Source organism: Anguilla rostrata, chromosome 17 (assembly GCF_018555375.3).
Source record: "Anguilla rostrata isolate EN2019 chromosome 17, ASM1855537v3, whole genome shotgun sequence".
Lineage (NCBI taxonomy): Eukaryota > Metazoa > Chordata > Actinopteri > Anguilliformes > Anguillidae > Anguilla > Anguilla rostrata.
In genome coordinates this window covers 472,994-493,865 of record NC_057949.1, presented here as the reverse complement: position 1 = coordinate 493,865, position 20,872 = coordinate 472,994, and the positions used below count along the sequence as shown (strand labels likewise).

At 42.1% G+C, this 20,872-nt stretch overlaps 1 protein-coding gene and 1 long non-coding RNA gene across 7 annotated transcripts in view; one reads left to right on the top strand and one right to left on the bottom strand.

The window, feature by feature from the left end:
- LOC135243788 (signal transducer and activator of transcription 3) overlaps nt 1-5,026 on the top strand; it is a 40,751-nt gene extending 35,725 nt beyond the window's left edge. For all 6 annotated transcript variants that reach the window (XM_064315817.1, XM_064315819.1, XM_064315821.1 and 3 more), the window contains 2 exons: nt 1,268-1,371; nt 3,218-5,026. In XM_064315817.1, coding sequence (XP_064171887.1) covers nt 1,268-1,371; nt 3,218-3,270 — 157 coding nt within the window. In that variant the 3' untranslated portion in view covers nt 3,271-5,026. The remainder of the gene's footprint in view (nt 1-1,267; nt 1,372-3,217) is intronic.
- LOC135243791 (uncharacterized) overlaps nt 3,782-20,872 on the bottom strand; it is a 40,223-nt gene continuing 23,132 nt past the window's right edge. Inside the window, exon 2 of the long non-coding RNA XR_010326788.1 lies at nt 3,782-3,915. This is a non-coding gene — a long non-coding RNA (uncharacterized LOC135243791). The remainder of the gene's footprint in view (nt 3,916-20,872) is intronic.

Sequence of the window (20,872 nt, the reverse complement as noted above, 5' to 3'; positions counted from 1 at the left end):
GCAGAGCCAGAGACATAGCCAAGGGAGCCTTTGGGCTTTCAGCCCTCAGTCTCATCATTGGCTTGAAGACTGTAACATTTTTGTTGGAGGATTAAACACAGATTTGGGTTAAAGTTCTGAACTGAAGAACGAGAACTTGTGGCAAAATCCATAGGGACAACTCACAACCCATGTATGAACCCCCCCATGTCACTGGGTGTATTTAAAGTCGATGGCACTTTATGTACTGTGGTCCAATCCCTCTGTCACCCTCTCTGCTTTCCACCGGTCTGGATAAAGCGAGAAAAGTCATCAGGAGAGTGAATTATACTCTTTCAAAAAGATTGCAGTTAAGCTGCATTTGTGTATTTTAATATTTGAGAACTAGAAAATAATTGCTGATTGTGAACATGTGCGTTTTGGCTAGCATTGTGCACCACTGTCTCTCTTATCTGCTGAATGTTAGGGCCAGGACTTTTTAATCCTACTGCACTAACACACAGGCCTGTCACTAACACACAGGTCACTAACACACAGGCCTGTCACTAACACACAGGTCACTAACACGCAGTTCTGTCACTAACACACAGGCCTGTCACTAACACACAGTTCTATCACTAACACACAGGCCTGTCAATAACACACAGGCCTGTCACTAACACACAGGTCACTAACACACAGGCCTGTCACTAACACACAGGTCACTAACACTTTCAGTTCCTCTGCACAGTGGTCATGAGATGCATTGACAAGCATGGGATGTGTAGAATCTACTGCATCAAGGAGCACAGTTCACTGATTTATTTATAGAAATGTTACTGCACTTGCTTTATTTCAAAGCTTTGAATTCTCAAGTTCTATCTGAATATTTGATCAAAACGAGTTCCTAACATGGGAATGGTGTTTGTGTTCTGTACAGTTGGATAACACTTGAAATTACCTTTTAAATATGTTAAAACCTGGCTATGGTATGGGACATTTTGCGAGCTGTATGCAATCTTAAAACCTGTGAACCCCATAATTCTGAGCTTGTTGATAAAGTAGATGCAGCTACAGATCTCGATACGTGTGTGTGTGTGTGTGTGTGTGGTGTATGTTTGTGCGATGTGTGTGTATGCATGTGGTGCTTATGGTGTATGTGTGTGTGTGTGTGCGTGTGTACTTGTGTGTGGTGTGTGTGGTGCGTGTTGTGCGTGCATGTGGTGTGTGTTGTATGTGCGTGTGTGGTGTGTGTGTGTACTTGTGTGTGCATGTGCCCCCTCTCATTGCTTTTTTATTTCTTTCTCAGCACCAACTCTGGCAACACCAGTGACCTGTTTCCCATGTCCCCTCGAACCCTGGACTCACTAATGCATAACGAGGGGGCGGAGGCCAACCCTGGAGGCCCGCTGGGTAAGCAGGAGCTGCTCCCCAGCTGAATGTGTGATCAGTTTACCCATCTCACCTTTACAGCTGTGCTGTAATCAACCAGTCATGCTGTTTCTGCTATGGAGCTAGACTGCGGGTCACCCCTCCGGCAATTTAACTTCAGTTCCGATCAACCTGCTACCCTCTGATTTTCTGATTCGTCCATTGTAATGCAGCAGTGCATGATGGGAGGTCTGCAAACCAGTCGGTTTTTGATCATTTGAAATGAAATTTATCAGAAAGATTGTTTATTCTAACGGAGAGTCATCCAGCGGTCCTATATTGTGAGTACTGGGACATCCTCTTTGTCTCAGTGTTCTCTCTCACACACCTGGTTTTACCAGCTTCAAATAAAACAGTCCAAACAAAACCTGCTGTAGTTCTACTGCTGTATTTTTAATGCTGTGTTTTAAGCCGCGTTTCCACCGCAGGAACTATACCCCGGAACTAGGAACCTTTTGAGGAACTCAGTGCATTTCCACCGCAGGGACTAGGGTCTAAATTTAGTTCTGGGGGCTTTGTTTTACCCCCCAAAACGTTCCTGCTCGGGGGGTAGTACTTTCCGAAAGTACAGGAACCTTTTGGGTGGAGCTTGCAGCGCTGAACATTTCTGATTGGTCGAGTACTCGTAGCATTTGTGTTGTATTTATTTTCCGCCATTACCCGCCATGTTTGAAAATATGCAGCGGCAAACCAATTTATTTTCATAATAACTTCAAATCAAACTTGTATGTTATGCGGCGCAGTAGCCTACTTTTGGTTATAGCCTGTCAACGTCTTGGAATTATAACGTGTGCTCTTCTGTTCTTTTCTTGCTTTAGTATTCGTTTTATAAAATGCTAAGCATTCGTGCTGGGACAGCATATTACGTAGGCTACCAAAACATTCAAACGGATTAATTCGGTTGCTGAATATTTTCTTCCGGATTTTCTTTGTTAGCCCGTTGTAATTGACTCAAAACGTTTGATACAGTTATGTGAGGTATGCGGTAGTTCTGCATAATTAACATTGGTGATACAGTACAAGCAAACTGGAAATCACCTTCCGCACTTTTTATCCGGGTAAAATAACAGGTTAATTCTAGTAATCTTCCCTTTAGCTTTTTCAGACTGCCGTAATTTTACTCAATTTTACTGCCATTTTTCAATTCCACGAAAAGACCAGGAAGACTATGGACTCATTTATGGTGCATGGTTCGCATCTGGAGGGCACACTTCGCTGCTCGGCTAGCAGTAACTTCGAAGGAAAGCAAACGGTGGCTGTACCACTACTAATTTACATTTTCACGCAAGTCCGAGTTTTCGTTCTATTCTTGTCATTTTGCGATTAGCCTATATGGAATTGACGACGAGAAAGTAATAAAACAGCAAATTGTTTACAACGTGTGCATGTTTTCTGCTGTTAATGAATGTGTTTGAGAGGATATATGAAAATCAATAAATACAAAAGTAACCATATATAGTCATTGTTGGTAACCCGTTGTATATAAGTGGAATAAACCCCTCCGGGCTGTCCCGGTTATTAGAAAATAATGTAGGCTACTTCGGTGGTAGTATGGGGTTACAGAAGAAATCATATGACAGATGGACCGACGACAACGTCAGTGGGCTAATTTGCCTAATCTTCGCGGTACTTTAGACCCCGGTGGAAACGCAGACAACCATTGGCTGAAGGAACCTTTTAGTTCCTGGTAAAGTAGTTCCTGGGACTGAAAGTTCTGGGTAATTTTGGTGGAAACGCGGCTTTAGACAGGGTGTGATATTCAGGGAAGAGAGATAACCAAGTGAACAGATGTCTGATTCATGGTGTTCTGTCACATTCTGCTTCCCAGAATCCCTTACTCTGGACATGGAGTTCAGCTCAGATGTGGCGTCGCCGATGTGAGGAGTCCCTCTCCACGGAGGAAGCCCATTGGCCCGCACTTCGGACAGGCCCTCCATTTGCATCTCAGTCACGGCTCTTCCAAACCCATCCACTGGGCTGTCTGACGGGAAGGAATCTCAGCCGCCAATCATAATATTACTATTGTTTTTATTTTATTTTTTTATTTGAGCATCAGCACTTTGTAGGAGTACCACCATTCCATGTCACGAGCGATGTCATTTTTCTGCTCAATGCTGATTGGCTGCACTGACAGGTTGGATCATTTTGTTTCCAGGCAGAACAGGTTGATCTGTGTCTGCTTCTCCCAGCAGTGTTTATCTTTCTTGTACTGATAAAAAAAATAATCCATTATTAAAGCATTGTATTTTTTATATAGTGAATGTCATTAATATTGTATTAGTGTATCACTTATCCTGTGTGTTTTGGATGGGTTTCTAAAATATCATGTGATTTATGACAGTTTCTTTTGAACATTGTGACACAGAAATTGCTTTTCAGGCTGTTGTGAGGGATATGTATATATATATACACTCACCGGCCACTTCTTTAGGTGACAGGAATGGCACCCGGTGTGTCTTCTGCTGCTGTAGCCCATCTGCTTCAAGGTTTGACGTGGTGTGCGTTCAGAGATGCCCTTCTGCATACCTTGGTTGTATCGAGTGGTTATTTGAGTTACTGCTCGAACCAGTCTGGCCATTCTCCTCTGACCTCTGCCATCAACAAGGCATTTTTGCCAAGAGAATTGCCGCTCACTGGATATTTTCTCTTTTTTGGACCATTCTGTGTAAACCCTAGAGATGGTTGTGCGTGAAAATCCCAGTAGATCAGCAGTTTCTGAAATACTCCAACCAGCCCATACGGCACCAACAACCATAACTAAATAACCTTTCTTCCCCATTCTGATGCTTGGTTTGAACTTCAGTAGATCGTCTTGACCATGTCTACATGCCTAAATGCATTGAGTTGCTGCCACGTGATTGGCTGATTAGATATTTGCGTTAACGGGTGCAGTTTGCAGTTGAACAGGTGTACCTAATGAAGTGGCCGGTGAGTGTATATAGCGATATATATATATATATATATATATATATATGTGCATACATACATACATACATACTCTTCAAATGGCGCAATTCAGCTCTTGTTTTTTAAATGCAGTTTGTTTAATGTAATTGTGTGTGTTGTGTGCTAGCCAAGGTTGTCCCTTATCACTATTTGGTTTGTGTAATGTATACAAGAACCCCTGTGACATTATTTGATATAAGAACCTTTTCAGCTGTGCTAGGCAGTTGGGCAGGAACTTCGTCAGCTTATTGTGGGTAGTTCGGTCATTATCGGCAAACGCCTGATTAAAGTGAACGATATTGGCACCAAATAACATGTAACCTAGTAAGTTGACAAAGTGTGGGGGGGGGGGGTAGGGGAGAAATTGCGTTCACGTTTTAAAAATGTAAATCATTTTTACAGTGTAAAGAACTTATAGTTCCCTATAGATTTTCCTTTTCTGAAAGCATTCAGTGCTGTCTTGTGCTCAGTGGTGCTTGTAGAGCTGCATACCAGACCCACGCTATAGGCCAGCTGACTCCCATGAAGTGTGTGAAGTTTGTGTCTCTTCATATTGATTTCAGGGTTGTACTATACCAAAAGCTGAACCATTATTACAAAGGTTGGTCCTACTATTGTCATGTATACTGCACTGTACTACACTGTACAGTGCATCTTCAGCAGTGCCTTGAATTAAACAGTTTCTGTCTCAGATGTGTGTGGTTTTATTTTCATTCATTTGGCTTTTATAACAACAGCGCAGATGGTACAAGGAGGGCATAGGTGGAAAATGGCAAAATGTAACTTCCACACAAATTTTAGGAAGTATTTATTCATAAATGGAGTTTTCAGTGTGTGATACCGTTAAATGATTCATGCAGTACATCGTACAGCCGGAGAGCTGTTTGAGGTCCAGGCTTGATGCAGTTCCATGATACTCTCAAATGGTGATCCTAGACAGGCTGAGTCTCCTCATTATGTCTTCTTGTGTTCTTATGATATGAATTCTGCCATAATATTGAACAATAGTTTTCTTTATGAATGATTTCCATTATGGAGTTAGGTATTTTAAACCCAAATGAATATGCACTTAAAAAAAACTCCCAAGTTTGGAATGTAACCCTGATACAATTTATGATACATGAGATGTTAGATAGTTATGATTAACTTATTGCCAGTAAGAGCTCTTAACAGAGGCTTTTGTTTTCAGAAGGAACAGACCAGGCTTTGCTTCAAAATGCAGTGGTCCCCAGACAAAAATACACTGAAATGTTTTTTTTTCTTATAAAATAAAAAACCCAAAACCACTCCAAAACCAATGGGCCTCATTCACCAACCGTTCTTAAGAAGAATTTTCTTCTTAAAACTTACGCAGTTTTCACGAAGATTCTGACATTCACCAATGTTTTCTTATTTGGGATTTGTTCTTAGGTAAAAACAGAATCTACGCACACTCAAGAGCACACTTATGCACATTTTGAGTGCTGACATGTTTGTGCAAAATAATTGGTTATTGCGTTTTCTTCAATTCTACAGTTGTATAATATTATAGGATTTAAATTACAATAATATTTTTATCATTTATAATATTTTTTAATAATTATTTTCATTATTTTACAAAGAATTAAGGTGCCAGGTGGTTGCATTAAGGTGCCTCAGAGGGTGGTTGCCTCAGCGGGAGTAAATGATAAAAATCAAACCATTGTAGTGACCTTTTATTTTTGGGGGTTTCAATTATGCAATGTTTGGTCTATACTGTACAAGCAAATGTTTAAATTTTGAATACAAACTAAGCACTTAAGTAATACTTTTTAAACACATGGACATGTTAAAGAAGAGAACGTCACTAGGGGGGTGACACCAAAATGACTGGCAATAAATTTTTTGTGACGCGTTCTGTGCAGCGACGGGTTTACTCCGACGCAGTTTACTGCCGGTTGATTTAATTGGCGGTATTAATGTGACGAGAAGCGCTTTGTCGTTTGAATGCATAACACGCAATTGCTTGCGCCCACCCCCACCAGTATTTTTTTTTTTTACCTCAGATTTGACATCAAACCATTTTTTTACTTAATCAGTTGTGTGCCCTTCTCCGGATACAGCGTTCATTGAACGAGTAATATCATCCCGTGCATCTTTTTTGTGTTATTTTATATCCACTACTGACGCTACTAAATATGACAGGTCGTTTGCTGTTCACTTCCCACAGCAAAACCTCCACTTCAGAACTACTGTTTTTCTTACGTTTGGAGTCCGGTGCTCCACCGTCTTTAGATTTTCGTTTGAGCATTATTGACTTTGTTCGCTCTCAACTTTTCTTTTCGATTTCTGTGTGCACACGGCCCTGCAGTCTCATGCCCTTTTATGGGGATTGGCGGGGCATTTACCTATGCTAATTAGGAACAACTGGCATGCGCTTTACACTTACGAGGACAATGGGGTTCATCATTTTAAGAACACGTGCGAACAATTCTGCAGTTTAAGAACACGTCGTGAATCTGACGTAGACTTTTCTTAGGACCTTTCTCAAGAACAAATTTAAGAAAAAACTTAGGAAGATATTGGTGAATGAGGCCCAATGTTAGTATAAATACTAAAGTGTGACATCACTAAGAAAGCACAGAGGGCCTATTCATAATCACCCATTCATAATCAATAGGTGAAGTTAGCTAAACAAACCAATCAGTACTGTAAACAAAAGTAAAAGCCATGGGGCATGGCTAGCCTATCTTGGTACAAAAAGAGGACTGGAAATGGGGCCATTTCTAAATGTGTTTATTTGTAGTAAATTAGTTATTTGTGTTTCGGATATCTCATTTCTGAATTCTGAGATTTACCATCATGCCATTGGCGCACTTGCTGTTTTCAGGGGAACAAAGCCTTAATTACACACACTCTGTAAAGCGGAGCATGTCAGATTCTCCAGTGTTAGTAACAGACAGCGCTCCTCCTCTGACTGTACAGGCGGCTCCTAAGCAAAGATTTTGCCTGATGCTGTAGAACTGATTGCCAAACCAATTCTGCCGTCATTTGATTTGATTGATTTGATTTCAGAGGAATAAAAACGATGTTTAAAAGAACAAACGTAGTCTCGGGCCCAACTCAGACAATCTGCTTCTCAGTGGGATCCTGCCTACAGAGAGAGGAAAGGGATAAACCTGAGTTTAGGGAAGAGGAGGACAAAGAGGAGAAAGAAAGAGAAATTGCAGCAAAACTATAATTAAAAAAAGAGAAGACGAGGGGGAGTTAGGAAGAATACATTTGAGAGAAAAAAATATATAGATATGAAGATGAAGAGGAAGAAAAATATAGATACTTACATACATAAACTATATTCATATACACCTATAAAACAAGGATTGATTGGTCGAAACTAGTGGTTACATGTTTGGCTGGGCAGTAGGTGTTAGTATTTTAACAGATGTTAAAAAGTGTTCATGGATGTGGATGTTATAAGGGATTGTGAGAGGGAGTTACAAATAGGAGTGTTCTGATTGAAGAATGTTTTTTTGCTGTAATTGTTTGCCACACGAAGGCTGGTTTCGATCGGTAACGCCACCACTCATTCAAAATGGCCACCATGGCTGCCATCTTGAATTTGGTGCCTGTTCATTTAACAGAAAACGCCTTTGTCGATCAGGCAGATTTCTTGGTGGTGAATTGGACTTTACCACACAAAGGCTGGTTTCGATCGGTGATGCCACCACTCATCCAATATGGCTGCCTTCATGTGGTTGACCATGTGCAGTCAGGGGCATATGCCATACTTTGCAGTTTCAAGTTCAGGCTGACTTTACAAGATGTAAGTAGTCCATTGCCTGGTGATTTATCAGTAAACAATGCACTATTTTTACAGCATATGTTTACTTTGTCATTTTGATGTGAAAATAAGATATTACACACCGTTGATGCGTCTCCAAGAGAGGAGATGATTCACCTCATATCAACTTGCGGGCCACATTTCCGATGTCACTTTGAAGTTGAGCATGACCTCCCTCATGGTGGAGAACAACAGAGACCATATAAAGATGATATTACTCCTCCAAGGTGTTGCCCATGTAAAATAGAGGGGCTGGCATTAGAGGGCTTGTGATCTGATTAAAATGCATGCGTCATGGTTTGAGTGTGGTGTTAAAAAATTTTGGGCGATTTGTAGTGCAAAAATTCAGTTTGGAACCCAAAATAAACATATTAACACTGAAAACTTTTCTGAATGCTTAAAATAACTCTAGAGGACCCTACGGTCGGGGAAATATGCCACGCTCTGCGGTGGTCGTTTTAAAATTTTGAAACGGGGCTATTTTGTTGGGTTATGGACCTAGTGAGTTGGTGCAACAGATGAGAGTATTTTTATGAGTTTCGTTATATAGCCAAGTTATGGGATCCAGTGTGTCTTGAAGTTAGAGGCCAGTAAGCAATGGAAAAAGAATTGAGAATTGAGTTTAGGTAGGTATATGAGGCTGAATGAGGAAGAAACAGCCATACTTTCTTGAAGATGCAATTTTTTTGACTGAGTTGCTTTGTTAGTTTCTTAATATGCGTTTTGAATGTCAGATGAGTGTAAAGAGTGAGGCCTAGGTATTTGTATTCATGAGTAACTGCCAACAGTTGGTAGGCTGAGATGATGGGATCAGGTGTGGAAAGCTGCTACATTGCTTTCAGTTTCAGAGTGGGGTGTCAGACCAAAGCAGAAGAGTGGTGAAAGAAACTCTGATGCACCATACAGAGGGAGGAGTCAGACCAAAGCAGCAGAGTGGTGAAAGCAACTCTGAAATGCGAGAAAACCGCTGTGCTCCATACAGAGGGAGGAGTCAGACCAAAGCAGCAGAGTGGTGAAAGCAACTCTGAAATGCGAGAAAACCGCTGTGCTCCGTACAGAGGGAGGAGTCAGACCAAAGCAGAAGAGTGGTGATGTTTCATACAAGGTTTTATTCAGATTATGGCACAGTTGCCAGTGTTTTTCTCATCATGAACACAGCCCAAGCTTTAGACTGTTTTGCAGTAAGCCTGGATTTGGTGATTTTTTCTAGATTTTGCTTACCCTGAGCTCCTGATCCAGTCATGTAATTAGTTACCCAAAGAAATGATGCAAGGGGGTGTTATACTGGTCCTCCTCAGGATCTCATTGAATGCCCACACTTACCTGTGTAAGCTCAGTATAATAACTGATTAAAATGAAGGTATTTAATAGCCCTCCTGGATCTGGGCTGCCGGCCGTAGTGCCAGACCCACCGCAGGAGCAGCATGTTTAAATTTCCAGGTTTCAGTGCACCACAATTGACTGGATTGATATTTCCATCTTTCACTTCCTATTTCTCTGCTATGGCTTCTGTGCTTGCATCCTTGTCTTGCTCAGCAGCAGAAGATGGAAACTTCCTCTCAGCCGTCTTCCTCAAATGTCTCCTGTTTCTTCTGAACATCCTTCTCTCAGGTGTACGAACCACAAAGGATCCTTGTTGTTTGTGCTCTCTCAGAATGACTGCTGGCTTCCACTCGTCTCCACACTGCATCCGGACATTTTCTCCAGCGTGCAGCTCAGGTAAGTGTTTTGTTTGGCAATCATAGTAGTTTTTTTGTTTTTCTTGCTTTTCTTTTAGCTTTCTGTGCACACTGAGTGCCCCTTCAGAGGTGAGTAGTGAAGTGGAGGCTGGCAGTTTCGTCTTCAACTGACCCCACATTAGCATCTATGCAGGTGACAATCCTACACCCTCCATTAGTGTGTTCCGATTCTACAGAAGACCCTATCCCTACAAAGCTTTTCAAGGAGATACTACCAGTGATTGGAACACCAATGTTACATATTGTCAATGCGTCTTTAGCATCTGGACACATAACACAGACTCTTAAACTTGCAGTCACCAAACCCCTTCTTAAGAAGCCAAACTTGGATGTGAATGATCTGTCTAACTACAGGCCTATCTCGAACCTCCCATTCCTTTCTAAAATACTAGAAAAGGCCATTTCAAAACAACTTGGTTCATTTTTGCACTCCAATCATGTATTGCAAGTTTTTCAATCTGGTTTTAGACCCTCTCACAGCACTGAAACAGCCCTGGTCAAAGTACTCAATGACCTACTCCTCGCTACCGACAATGGCTGCATCTCTGTACTTGTGCTTTTAGACTTAAGTGCAGCATTTGACACAGTTGATCACCTCATCCTTCTGGATACACTTGAAAATCTTGTAGGCCTCAGTGGACAGGGACTCTCTTGGTTCAGATCATGCCATATCAGAACGATATCAATTTGTGCATTTTAATGATTCCTCTTATCAATCCAGGGTTAGATATGGAGTACCACAAGGATCTGTGCTTGGGCCTTCTTCTCTCTTTATATGCTCCCCCTGGGACAAGTTATTCACAAACGTGGCATTAATTTCCACTGCTATACAGATTACAGCCAGTTGTATCTATCAGTTAAACCTGATGAAGTTGTCCAGCTGTCAAAGATCAAAGCCTGTCTTATAGACATAAAGAAATGGATGACCCAAAATTTTCTCATGCTAAACTCCGATAGTGGTAGTGGGGCCCAAGTCCCTCAGATGCAAACTATCTGACTATATGCTTAACATTGATGGAATCTCCATTACTTCAAGTGCTGTAATCAAAGATTTTGGTGTTACCTTTGATCCAGATCTTGCATTTGATATACATATTAAAAACATCTCTAGGGTTGCTTTTTATCACTTGAGAAATAGTTCAAAAATTTGGAAAATTACTGTCCTTACATGATGCAGAAAAGCTAGTTCATGCTTTTGTTACTTCAAGATTAGATTACTGCAATGCTCTTTTGTCTGGATGTGCAAATTCCTCTCTGAAAGGGCTCCAGCTAAGTCAAAATGCAGCAGCTCGTATTCTCACTAGAACAAGGAGATTCGAGCACATCAGCCCAGTGTTAGCATCACTTCACTGGTTGCCAGTTAAATTCCAAATAGACTATGAGATACTACTTCTTACCTGTAAAGCCTTACATGGGCGTGCCCCTTTGTACTTAAATGATTTACTTCTTCTTTATATTCCCTCATGAACGCTCCATTCGCAGGGTGCAGGCCTCCTTGTTACTCCTAGAATAGCTAAAAGTACCATAGGTGGTAGAGCCTTCTCCTATCGTGCTCCCCTCCTGTGGAACAAGTTGCCTGCCCATGTTTGGGGTGCAGACACTATCACCTTATTTAAAGCTAGGCTCAAAACATATCTTTTTAGTCTCTCCTATATTTGTCGGGTAGGAGTGGGTGGCAGGCATAGCTATAGAGTCTCTGGTAGACTGAGCGGTTAGTGCTGTCACTGGATTATCATTGGTAGTGCTGTGTTAAGCTGAACTGGTCATGGTCTGGTGATGACTGTCTCATGGCTGCGTTGGCCCCTGCCTCTGTTTCCATTAGCTATGCTGCCATAGCCTTATTCTGCCAGGGTTTTCCTTATTGCACGCAGGCACCTCTTCTGCTCTGCTTGCTAATCTACCATTTGAACCCCCTAACAATGCTTCATTTCTTGTTTTCCTCGGCACCTGCCCAGAGCTCTAGCCCAAGTTTGCTAAGCACCCCCCCCTTGGCCCGGAGCTCCAGCCCTAGACCAGCTAGACCAGCTGGGCACCCCCGCCTCCTGCCACTGTTGATTTTCCATAACAAACCGGTGCCTGCCCACAGCAGATGGGTTCCCCCTCTGAGTCCAGTTCTGCTCAAGGTTTCTTCCTGCTATCTGTCAGGGAGTTTTTCCATGCCACTGTTGCCCTAGGCTTACTCTTTGGGGGCCGGTTCTCTGTAAAGCTGCTATGTGACAAAGCTCCTTTGTTAAAAGTGCTATACAAATAAAAAATGATTGATTGATTGATTGATTGATTGATATGTAAGGGTCACCAGTGTTATCTCAAGACTTCTTAAGCAACTTCTTGACTTTCTGCACAGTCCTTTCTCCTTTCAGGACTGGATGTGATATGACCGAAGTCCCGATCCTCTGCAAAACCTCTGAATTCCGCACTGGAATACTGTGGACCATTGTCCGAAATTACCACATCAGGAATTCCATGCCTCGCAAAAATGGATTTCATGGCAGTTATTACACCATTACTGGTTGTGTCGCTCAGCCTCGTGATCTCTGGGTATTTTGAGAAATAGTCAACACATAGCAGAAAATCTGAGCCATTACTGTGCAACAGATCTGTGCCAACATTTTCCCATGGCCTATTTGGTAGGGGGTGCGACATCAGTGGCTCCTTTTGATTGCTATTCCTGTTCTCATTGCAGACAGCACATTGCGCTACCACTTGTTCAATCTGTGTGAACATGCCTGGCCAATAAAGAACATCCCTGGCTCTGTCTTTATATTTGACTACACCTAAGTGTGACTCGTGTATTTTGCTAAACATCTGTGGTCTCAGTTGCTGTGGTAAAATTAGTTTCTCTGCTTTGAATAGCAGCCCTGACGCGGAACTGACCTCATCTCTGAACGTCCAGAAAGGCTGTATGCCTTCTGACACCGCAGACCTGTCTTTTAGCCATCCGTTCATTGTCATGTTCTTCAGTTCCTGCATCACTGGGTCTTGTGCTGTTGCATTTCTGAACATCTGCAGCTTTTCCTCTGAGATGGGTAACTGCGGCGTAATCCAGTTCACCTGCAGTTCCTCCTCCAGAAGATCCTCCTTTTGCTCATGAAGATAAGCAGGACTCAATGCGCCTGCAATGTGGAACTCTTTTCCTGGCTTGTATGTCAGGGATGTTGTACTTCTGAAGGCGTAGCAGCATCCATTGCAGCCTCATGGGAGCCTGATGTAGCGGCTTCTTAAAGAGGCTTTCTAGTGGTTTGTGATCACTTTCCACCTGGATCTCCCTGCTATACACATATTGATGGAACTTTTCACAGCCGTATACAATGGCTGCCAGCTCTTTCTCGATCTGAGCGTACCTGCGTTGACAATCCGTGAGTGCTCTTGAGCCATATGCCACAGGGTGTCCATCCTGCACTATTACTGCCCTGATGCTCTCCGAACTGGCATCCACGGACAGCGTCACATCCTGGTTGACATAGTATTTCAGAGTTGGAGCTTCGGTGATTAGCTGCTTCAAGCTTTCAAAGCTCTGTTGTTGAGCCTCCTCCCAGTGCCATTCTGTCTCTCCCTGTAACAGCTTCCTTAAAGGAGCAAATACCTCTGAGAGATTTGAAATAAATTTGGCTAGATATTGGAACATCCCCATGAACCTTGCTTGTCAGCAGGTGGGGGTATTTGAACAATCTTCTCTTCATCTGGCCTCAGCCCGTCTGCACTGAGTTTATGGCCTATGTACTTGACCTCTGTCATCCTGAATTTGCATTTTCTTTTGTTCAGCTTCAGGCTATATTCATCTGCTCTCTGTAGCAGCTTCACCAACCTCTGATCACATTGTTCCAACAAGTCTCCCCATTCCAGCAGGTCATCAATTATGTTAACCACTCCATCCAGTCCTTCGATCATTTGGGCCACAGCTCTCTGAAATACCTTGCTTGCTGATGAGATGCCAAAGGGAAGTCGCTTAAAACGGTATCTTCCAATGGGTGTGTTAAACGTGCACAGCTTTGATCTGTCTTAATCCAGTTTTATTTGATAAAACCCTTGGTTTGCATCTAACACAGAGAAGTATTTTGCATTGGGCATGCGTGATACCACTTCCTCCACCGTGAGTAGTGGATAGTGCTCTTGTCTAATCGCTGTGTTTAGGTCCTTAGAATCCATGCAAATCCTAATCTTTTTTTGAGTGACTACCGTCACCATGCTGTTCACCCACTGTGTTAGCTCAGACTGTTTTGTAATTACTCCTGACTGCTCCGTTTTGTGAAGCTGTCCTATTACTCTGTCCCTGAGAGCCACTGGGATCCTACTAGGCGCATGTATCACCGGCCTTACTTCGGGATCTAGCTTTATGCTGTGCTTACCTGGTAAGCAGCCAAGTCCAGAAAAGAGATGCTCAAAATCTTTCAGGATGTTATTTTCTTTGGTAAATGATAAATGGACTGCATTTATATAGCGCTTTTATCCAAAGCACTTTACAATTGATGCCTCTCATTCGCCAGAGCAGCTAGGGGTGAACCGACAACCCTCCGACTGCCAGACAATCAGTCCTACCTCCTGAGCTATGTCGCCCCATAATCTTTTGCCATGTTGTATAGCCTTTTCATCATTCCTAATTCCTAATTCCTGGCACGCTGCTCTCCCTAGTATTGCTGGAGCATCTTTTTCTATTTCTGTGTTTTTGACCTTTGTATAAAGGGTATGCACATGACGTCACAGTAGGTGGAAGTCACTGCGGTTACACCCACTGAGTGGCAGAAAGACTACTGAGTGATAGCGTTAGCGTTCATACCGTGAAAACACAAAAAACACATATAAAATGGGAAAAAGCTGTTGTGCGATTGACTGTACAAATAGATTCAACAAGAAATCGGAGCTATCTTTTTTACAGACTGCCGAAAGGTAAAGAAAAGAGAAGCAAATGGATCGCTGCAATTCGCAGAAACAACTGGAATCCAGGCACCGAAACGTGGATTTGCGGTTGTCATTTTGTGTCAGGTATGTTGGATTTTTCGGTAAAATCATACCTTAAGTTATGTAGGCTACTGTATTGACTACTCATCAATTAAATATTTAGCATCTTTCATTTATATTCTGTGTAACTCTGTGTCAGTGTAACATGGTTAATAATGATTACACTTGCCATTGTACTAGAGGTGTATGTGTGTATCTTGGGTCTAGTGTTCTGTCACTTTAAAATACTTGTGTAGTTGCCTTTAAGGGAATGACGCACGTTACGTTCTTCCCAGTTTAACTTGCCCATGCAAGCGGTAGGTCACGTTTTAACATCGTGCCAATTATTTTAAGAGATTGTTCATATTTGTTCACAATTATATCGTTATATCAATGCATATGTACCTAAAGGAGTTTAAATATGGACAAAGGCTTTTGTGCATTTGTAGATTTGTATATCCACTATATCTGTTCTACGAACTGCGACGAACGGCATGTAGGCTATGTTGCTAGCTAAGTTAGTCACTTACCAGGCCGTGTGTGTGTGTGGCAACATGAGTGTTTCTACATTTTTAGATCACCATTGCTGAAGATACATGTTGAGAACAGTCCAGTGATCGCACTGTTTGTCTGTTATCAGGCACATATGTATGCTGTAATTGATATTGTTGGTTATATTGCCCAGTTTAACTTGCCCATGCAAGCGATCACCATTGCTGAAGATACATGTTGAGAACAGTCCAGTGATCGCACTGTTTGTCTATTATCAGGTACATATGTATGCTGTAATTGATATGGTTGGTTATATTGCCCAGTTTAACTTGCCCATGCAAGCGATCACCATTGCTGAAGATACATGTTGAGAACAGTCCAGTGATCGCACTGTTTGTCTGTTATCAGAATAAATCAGCTCAACTGGGAATCCTGGTTTGTGGTGCTTTTACACAACACAACGCAAGATCACGCCTGTTACATCAGCATTTATCAAAAAACATCCATGATGATGAGCCTTGTGTTCTACAAACAAAGGGGAGATGGTTAAATAGTATTAGCTAGCCAAGCATATAAATTAACGTATAATTTTACCCAAAAATCCAACATACCTGACACAAAATAACAACCGCAAATCCACGTTTCGGTGCCTGGATTCCAGTTGTTTCTGCGAATTGCAGCGATGCATCGCTTCTCTTTTCTTTAGCTTTCGGCAATCTGTAAAAAGATAGCTCCAATTTCTTGTTGAATGTCCATGGACCACTGGTTCTTTGGTAAGTTGTAAGAATCACTGTTGAGTCCGACTGCCTTTAATTTAAGCAGATAATCATTTGTTTTACTCCCAGTTTTGCAGTTTCCTATACTAAAGGCAGCCATGTGGTAGCATGTTTTGCCACTCAGTCCCGACTGAGGGGGCGTATTCCGGTGGGAAAGTGACGTCAATGCATACCCTCTATTGACACGTCAGTGACCTTTTGCCCAATGGTGCTATCTTGTGGCCTGAATATGTGACGAGCTTGCAACTGGATGTGCGGAGCTTACTCACTTACTTTATTCAATTTATTTGACAGGGACAATGTACAATTTTTAGCATACATTTCTGCAATAGAAATTTGATGCCTTGTACCAGATATAGCTAAGAGCTCATTTTCATCTGCAGTCCCTGGGCAGGGTCAGAACAATCACATATAAAACAATCACAAATAAAACAGTCAAAAAAGTCAGGACAATCACAGTATACAAAATACACTATAAAACTCATAAAATTGTACTTTACAATACAGTTACATGACATTACAGTAGTAAAAACACAGAGGACTTAATCCTCATTTGGACAGGAGAGGAACATCCTGTAATGGTGAAAAGGAGAAAAGGAAGTACATGAGTTCAATTACAATCCATAAGTGCGTGTGTGCGAGTTGCTTTGAGTTAATGTTGGCAGGTTTGGTTTGCCTTAATCCGTGCTTTGACTTGAGATGCAAAAGCTTGCAAGTTACTGTTGTTTTTAATGTCCGACTAAAGGGAATTCCAAAGAGAAATTGCTTTATTTGAAAAAGAGGATTGTCCGAATTTAGTGCGACGCATGGGAGTGACACCATCACCTCTAGTTGAGGTTTGAGTGACCCTGGTGTTATGGTCTGCACAGAGCATGATGAAATCTTTAAGTGGTGGGGGAGGCAAATCATGTATGATTTTAAACACAAGACAGTCATCAGAGTATTTTCTGAAGTTTTCCACATTAAATAGGTTGTATTTGGAGAGGATAGGGCAGTGATGGTATTGTGCTGGCTTTTTGTCCAATATCTTAACAGCTTGTTTGTAAAGCATTTGAAGAGGTCTTATTGCGGTTTCCCCGGCTTGTGACCAACTTGTGATACAATAGGCCATATGTGCAAAGACCATGGCATGCATATGGCATGGCCCGCGGCAGATGGGTTCCCCCTCCCATTCCCACTGGAGTCCAGTTCTGCTCAAGGGTTCTTCTTGCTATCAGTCAGGGAGTTTTTCCTTGCCACTGTTGCCCTAGGCTTACTCTTTGTGGGCCGGTTCTCTGTAAAGCTGCCTTGTGACAAAGCTCCTTTGTTAAAAGCGCTATACAAATAAATAAATTGATTGAATTGAATTGAATTGAATTGATGCATATAGATCTTGGATGCACCCGTTGATAAATAGTTCCTTATGTATCTGAAATTCGACAAACTAAATTTGATTATATTGGTCATCTTCTTTATGTGCACTTTAAAAGTCAGAGTAGAATCTAAAATAATTCTGAGATATCTGAATTCTCTGACTATTTAGATTTTTTTCACCTCGTATAAAAATGTCTGGGGGGACTTGTTTGTTTTGTTTAATGGAGAAGTACATTCCGATGGTTTTCCCCACATTTAGAGTCAGACAGGAATTATCAAGCCATTGTACCACTTTATCAATGACTTTCATTAGTTTATTTGCCACTTGCTTTGCATTTTCACCATGTGCATAAAGAACCATATCATCAGCATACATTGACATGAAATAAGGCTTTACATTTAAACCGTAACTTTCACCCATCAAAGCTGGGAGGGCGGGCTCTAGCGAGTACTGTTTTTTGATTGGTGCATGGACTTGATTTGATTGTTCATCCCTAATTCAACATGGCTGTGCTGGAGGTGTGTTGTTGGAGCCCCCATATGATGCTCATAACCGTGCTACCTTGAGGAATTAACTATGGCATTAAACTCCATGAGATCTATTAATTTCAAGCCTTATTTCATGTAAAACGTAGTGTCATAAATAATTAAATAAATACATACCGTATTTTCCGGACTATAGGGCGCACTTAAAAGCCTTTAATTTTCTCAAAAAACGACAGTGCGCCTTATAATTCGGAGCGCTTTATATATGGATTAATTCCGGTTGTGCTTACTGACCTCGAAGCGATTTTGTGTGGTACACGGCGCTCACAGCGTTCTGTCAAAATGTTTTAGTACGACTTTGGTAAACTACAAAGCCGCACCGCTTGCAGCATTACGGCTACCGTAGTCAGGCGCGTCGCGGAGTAATACATACTGTGCTTCACCATAATATTACAGTATTACAGTATAATATTACAGTGTGTGTGTATAAAGACAGCAGGTAGAAGCGTCTCTACAGTCTCTATTCGACTGAAGGCAACATCGTTAGCACGGGACATGAATATCAATGACTTTCGAGGCGGTCCTTCTTGGTGCGTTCGTTTTATGAAAAGACGTAATCTCTCCATCCGCACACAAACTACCGTCTCGCAGCAACTGCCAAAAGATTACGAAGAAAAGCTGGCCACTTTCTGCGCATACTGCAAAAACAAGATCACTGAAAAGAAGATCCGGCCAGAGCACATCACCAACATGGACGAGGTTCCCCTCACCTTTGATATCCCCGTGAACCGCACTGTGGAGAAAACAGGGACCAGAACGGTGTCTATACGCACCACAGGGAACGAGAAGTCATCCTTCACTGTAGTTCTCGGTTGCCAGGCTAATGGCCAGAAACTTCCACCCATGGTCATTTTCAAGAGGAAGACTTTGCCAAAAGAAAAGTTTCCAGCCGGTGTCATCATCAGAGCTAACCCGAAGGGCTGGATGGACGAGGAAAACATGAGAGAGTGGCTGAGAGAAATTTACGTCAACAGACCGGATGGCTTTTTCCACAAATATCCGTCCCTATTGATCTGCGACTCCATGCGCGCCCATCTCACCGATGCTGTCAAAAACCAAGTGAAGCAAACTAATTCGGAGCTTGCCGTCATTCCGGGTGGGTTAACTAAAGAACTCCAGCCGCTAGATATTGGTGTCAACAGGGCGTTCAAAGCTAAACTGCGAGCTGCGTGGGAGCAGTGGATGACAGAAGGCGAACACACATTCACCAAGACAGGGAGACAGCGCCGGGCGACTTACGCCACTATCTGCCAATGGATCGTGGATGCCTGGGCTAAGGTATCAGTCTCAACTGTGGTCCGAGCTTTCATGAAGGCCGGAATCATCACTGAACTGCCAGGTAACAGCAACGACACTGACTCGGATAATGACGAGAGGGATCCGGGCATGCTGGATGCCGTAATCGCCCAACTGTTAAACTCGGACACTGAAGATGAAGAATTTGAGGGATTTGTGGACGAGGAATGAACTGAAAAAGTGAGTGTATTGTGTTGTATTTTTCGTGTTATAACTGAACAATTTTGAGAGTTATTGTGAATACGCTAACGTTTGATTTAGCGGTATCAGACTGTGTTTTTTTTACGTGTTACAACTGAACAAGGTTGGGAGTTATTGTGAATACGCTAACGTTAGATTTAGCGGTATCAGACTGTGTTTTTTTTACGTGTTACAACTGAACAAGGTTGGGAGTTATTGTGAATACGCTAACGTTTGATTTAGCGGTATCAGACTGTGTTTTTTTTACGTGTTACAACTGAACAAGGTTGGGAGTTATTGTGAATACGCTTATTAACGTTTGAACAATGTTGAGAGTTATTGTGAACGTGTTTAATAAAGTTTGACTGACTGACTTATCTGACTGTTTTGTTTCGCTTAATGCGCCTTATAGTCCGGTGCGCTTTATATATGAAAAAAGTTCGAAAATAGACCATTCATTGACAGTGCGCCTTACAATCCAGTGCGCCCTATAGTGCGGAAAATACGGTACGTACATTTCGTGCCACATTTAATTATTTATGCTCACATTTCATGATGTATTTATTTATTTAATTTTGTCGGAAATATTCCTCCATACTCAGCAGTCTGGCTCTGATCGTCTCGTATCCCACAGACAATCCTGTCACGTATCAGTGAATTGTGCAGATCAGCGTTTCCCAACCTTTTTCTTTCTGTGGCACACTTTCCAAATATAGAGTCTCATGGCACACGACTCTCAAAAGCATAAAAAATAAACATCCTGCAGCCCCCCCCACACATGCATTCACACACACTTTTGGGGTTTTAATTAAGCGATATGCATTTAATGACATTTATTTTGGCTTTTGTGAAGAGGATTTGTTCATTTAAGTTTTTTTTAATTCATTTGAAAAAAATTTTTTTAACGATTTTTCACACGGCACACCTGACTTCGTCTGACGGCACAACAGAGTGCCGCAGCACACCGGTTGGGAAACGCTGGTGTAGATCACCAAATTCAGTCTTTCGCTTTATTTCTTAGGTCCGAGACGTGGGGGTCTATCGTTTCGGATGGAGCTTGAGCACGGGTGAAAAACATATGCCGAATATAAGGTAAGTTCTTCCTGGGCTCGCAATACTCTTGAAACTTTTGTTTTAACACAGCTATCTTGTTTCTCTGTCCCTCTGGGGTAGCAAATGGTAAATGGACTGCATTTATATAGCGCCTTTATCCAAAGCGCTTTACAATTGATGCCTCTCATTTGCCAGAGCAGTTAGGGGTTAGGTGTCTTGCTCAAGGACACTTCGACATGCCCAGGGCGGGGTTTAAACCGGCAACCCTCCGATTGCCAGACAATCGGTCTTACCTCCTGAGCTACGTCGCCCCATCAACAGCAAATGTGTTACTCGCTTTTATGGCTTCTTCTCCTGCGACATGCAGG